At 44.6% G+C, this 4668-nt stretch overlaps 1 protein-coding gene across 1 annotated transcript in view; it reads left to right on the top strand.

Annotated features, from left to right (window-relative positions):
• Positions 1–3646: 3646 nt before the first annotated feature.
• The window catches only part of NBAS (neuroblastoma amplified sequence), a 381012-nt gene continuing 379990 nt past the window's right edge, over positions 3647–4668 (top strand). The window contains exon 1 of the mRNA XM_026655553.2: positions 3647–3780. Coding sequence (XP_026511338.1) covers positions 3652–3780 — 129 coding nt within the window. The 5' untranslated portion in view covers positions 3647–3651. The remainder of the gene's footprint in view (positions 3781–4668) is intronic.

Here is a 4668-nt window from a genome sequence, read left to right as displayed (position 1 = left end):
TGAACCGTGACCTGGGGCTCCAGCCGTGACCCAAACCCCGAGCCTAATCCGAGCCGCTCCCTGAGCGAGCCCGTGGCTTGAGTTGTAACGCGGATCGCTGGCTACCGACCAACCCCCAAGCTGAGTTCCTGGTCCGGATCCTCACCCAGTACCCTGTCCTGTCTGACTCTATCCCTCACCCGGACTGGGGCTGGACATGACCCCCCTGACCAGTCCAAACTATGAACCCTCACCAGCCCAGACTGACCCTGATCATGAACCCTGTACCTAATCCAAAACCAAGACCATGACATGGATTTTAAATCGGCTGGTAAGCCTGAGACCATAAACCAAACTGAGCCCAAGTTCTGAACCCTCAGTCAGACTCAGTGTTGCCCACACCAAGAGTTCAAAACTGAAGAGTCAGACTCCCAATCTGAAATTATTAATTTTAAAAACTGGTTCTTTTTGCCACAACTTCAGGGTAACTGCACTCTGTGTTCCAAGTCATCATCTCTCTTGGGCAGAGACTGGTGTCTTGCTCCCTCCTAACGGATTTTAAGGCAGTACACATGTTGTACATTGTGATATCTGCTACAAAACAGACTGCCTAAAAAGGGAAGTGCCTGCACTTCACTTTCTTGATAAGGGCTATGGCCTGTAGTTTTCAGTTACCACACAGATTCTTCTAAGCAAGCACATTTATTCTTAAGATAAAAATTTTACAGAGAAAACACATTAAAACAATAATAAAATCTATCTACATGCATGCTATAAAGCTTACTAGTAGTCACCCCCAACTCGAACCTAGGGCTCTGGTAAGTTTTAGTCCTTCAAAACTCACAACTGGGTTTCCCCCTTAGTTATGAGTTCATTAGTCTATGGACTTGTCTACAATGGCACTTTACAGCGCTGCAACTTTCTTGCCCAGGGGTGTGAAAAAACACCCCCCTGAGCGCAGGGGTTAGGGCTCGGGGTTGAGGCGCGGCCTTACCTCAAGTGGCTCCCGGTCAGCAGCACAGTGGGGCTAGGCAGGCTGCCTGCCTGTCCTGGCTCCATGCTGTGCCCCGAAGTGGCCAGCAGATCTGGCTCCTTGGCAGCGGGGGAAGGAGGCTCTGTGGCATGCGCTGCTCTCACCCGCAGGCACTGCCCCTACCCCTGGCCAATGGAAGTGCGGAGCCGGTACTCGGGCAGTGCATGAGCCCTGTTTCCCCTCCCGCCTAGGAGCCGGACTGGCTGGCTGCTTCCAGGGCGCAGCATGGTGCCCCAGGACAGGATGGGACTAGCTTCTGCAGTGCTGACCAGAGCCGCCAGGGTTCCTTTTTGACCGGGTATTCTGGTAAAAAAACGGACACCTGGTCACCCTACTTGTCTGGCATATTTTAAATATAGTCTTTTGAACTCCCAGGTCTCACATCTGTCACATCTCACCTCTGGAGGGGTTACATACAATCGCAGCCCAAAATAATACATAAACGATACATAAAATAATATGGTCTTCCAAAGATATTGCAGGAAGTTGTATTATCTGTCACACTTTTTATTTGCCCTTTGTTTTTTATCTTTTAGTATATATTCAGATCAAATTTTCAAACTTTTTTCCATAACCATGAGAGCTAGAATCACACTTTTATCACTCAAATTAAAGCTGAGATTCTCACATAATCACAGGATTCTGGGAGCTAGGGTTTTAAGAAAAAATACCAAATATAATGAGAATTGCAATAAAATTTAGAGAATTAGTAACACTGCTCATCTAACCCAAATCTGAAACTGAACTCTTTACTTGAACCTAAACCCAAACTATCTGTTTACAATGAGTATTTTGTCTTTAAATTATGCAATTATTGTCACCTCTAGACAACTGGACTGGTGTAATCTGGTTTCATAGTTATTTAATCTTCTATAACAGCATGTTTGTTTGAAAGTATCTTTACTTACACATATGGAATTCTAACATGTTTTTAGTAACATATTACTGAAGAAGTAAGTATAAGATTAATGCCAGACTGGGAACAAAACAAGTGTAACTCCACTTCACCAGTTTACATTAGTGGTGAATTTGGCCCATTATAAGTTAGTTTATGGAAGAGAGAGCATAGCATCATAGTAATTCCCTACTGTTGTTAAACTGATACACAGAATGTTTAACTTCCATTGGGACTGTCCTCAGAGAGAGGAAAAAGGCACTTTGGTTTAGATCTCATCCGAAAGACAGCATCTGTAACAATGCAGCATCTCCTACTGCATTGTATCATGAATGGTGGCTAAACTAATTCCTGTCATGGGAATTGAGTTCAGAGCCTTCTGTCCAAGTGTGTTACCATTGGGGCATACTGATTATTACTGGCTTATGCTGATGACATATGAGATAGGAAGTATTATATTAGAAATAATGCAATAAGTATATTAGTACCTTAATACCAGATTTCATTTGTGTCATCAATGGTATTATTTTGAGTCCTTTTTGGGAGTTGTCTTTTAATAGTAACCAAAGGCCATGGAATCTAGGTTCAAAGGGGCATCAGTTTCATCGCTGCTATATTTTTGCAGTTATATTCAGATCAGATCAGTTTAATATAGTTCGTTTGTATGATGTTAATTATTTTCTGGTTTCTCTTATTTTGAACATGTACATTACAGTGGTTAGTTCATTTTCTATCTAATCTATCTTCTTCTTCATCATCATCATCATCATGTTCTGCCTTGCTTTTGGATCATAAGATATGATACTAATGCAATTATTTGTTTAAAAGATGCAGTGCCCATGTGAAGCCCTTGCAGAGCTCCTTGACAGATTGGAGCCTATAGCTCTGAAGGAGAAATTTACTGTGAACTTCATATAGTTCCTGTAAACTATGAACATTGGACTGATACACTGCTGATGTTACCATTTTACCTTGCTAAACAGAATTCAACTAAAAAATATTCAGCAAAATAAACAATGATAAATCAGTAGTAATTTCTTCTCAAATGGAACTATTTCCTTAATGTTTAACACAAGCTATCTAACAGCACAGAATGCTAGGTCTTGTAATTTCACACTTTTGTCAGTATCTAAAACTAGACCACACAGATAACTACAAATTAAAAAAAGAGGTTATTAAAATCATGCTAAAATAGAAAATAAGATTAGCAGTGAGGTGTGAGCTCATTTTCGTTCTGTCCTAAGAAGTCTTCATTATCGAAAAATACTATACACACAATTGTTTTTTTAAATTGCCATTTAATTTATTAACTTCTTTGTGTTTTGCTCCTAAATTAATGCTACCTGTCCCAATGATTTTGCATTCTAGGGTGCTGATCCTGTAGCATGACGGTGGGGGTGGTAGACCTCTGTGCCTAAGCAAAGCCCTGCTGATACACTGGGGCCTGAGGCCAAGCTCCTGAAAGGTATTCAGACCCCTAACTCCCAATGAAATTGGAGGTAGGGGCCTAAATACTCAAATAAATATGCTCTCTCTTCCATAAACATGCTGGGACCTTTGGAAAGCATTTTGGCCCCATCTCCTTACAGAGCAAAAGGCTTTTGGGCGAGCCCAACTTGCTCTACGCAGACAGCAGCAGAGCGGAAAGGGTTAAACACCTCTCTCTTCCTCCCCCCCCACCCGCCGGTTTGTCCGCTGCCGGGCGCCGTAGCGGCTGTAGCAGCGATCCGGGTCCGGGCTGAGCATGGCCGCTGCCTGGGGGAGCTGGGAGGAGGAGGTGGAGGCGGCGGCCGATGTCAGTGGGGAAGAGGAGGAGAACATCCTCTACGACCTGCTCATCAACACCGAGTGGCCGCCGGAGACCGAGGTGCAGGTCAGTCCCCCTGTCCCCCCACGCCGGGTGGGAATGACCGCAGGTGGGGGCGGGGAGGCGGATGGCCACGTAGAGCCCTGCCAGGCGGGGGGAAGGGGAAAGGGGCGTGTGGATGGCGGGGTCTCCCCACCCCAGCGGTGAGGGGGGGCTCGGGATCACGTCGAGGCATCTTGCACGGATGAAATTTGTAGGCACGCAGCAAAACCCTTCAGCCGGACAAAATGAGACCAAGCCCTAACATTAATCCTGAGTGCGGGGATTCCTTCTCTCCAAGCTGCTGAGGCCACCCTTATATGCAGCGGATCATAAATCCATAACGAGCAGCCAGGGCACGTCGGACAAAACACCTGTACCGTACCGCTGAATGCTGCTTCCAGTGAGAGGGAGAAGTGAGTTCCCTCCAGTTTGTCATCTCACTTTGGCATGTGTGCTGTTTCAGTCCCAGGTGCAGGAACAAATGTTTATAGTGTGGGTGCTGAAAGCAGTTGAATGCAACTGTAAACCCTGTATATAATGGAAACCACTTCAAGCCAGGGGGTGCTGCTTCCCCCCCAGCACCGTTAGTACTAGCACCTATGGTTTTAGGTATTTTTTTAAAATTAACAAATATTGATTAGATTTTTACTTCTTAACAAACATACAGAAAGTTGTCAGGGAGAAGTATTCATTGTGTAATTTCCTTTGGGCATGATCTCCAGAAATATTAAGTGCTCAGAGCACCAAAGGACTCAGTGGGAGTTCTTATGAAAACCAGGCCCTCTGTCAAGTAAACAGTGTATGATGCAAATGAAATTATTTTGTATTAAAGCTCTGGCAGGGTTTGATACATGTGCAATGTGTACTGAGTGGGGAGGGCATAAAATACTTGGTGTGTTTACAGAGCTTGTC

Source organism: Terrapene carolina, unplaced genomic scaffold, assembly GCF_002925995.2.
Source record: "Terrapene carolina triunguis isolate 2854851 unplaced genomic scaffold, T_m_triunguis-2.0 Scaffold42, whole genome shotgun sequence".
Lineage (NCBI taxonomy): Eukaryota > Metazoa > Chordata > Testudines > Emydidae > Terrapene > Terrapene triunguis.
This window is presented reverse-complemented; position numbering and strand designations above follow the sequence as displayed.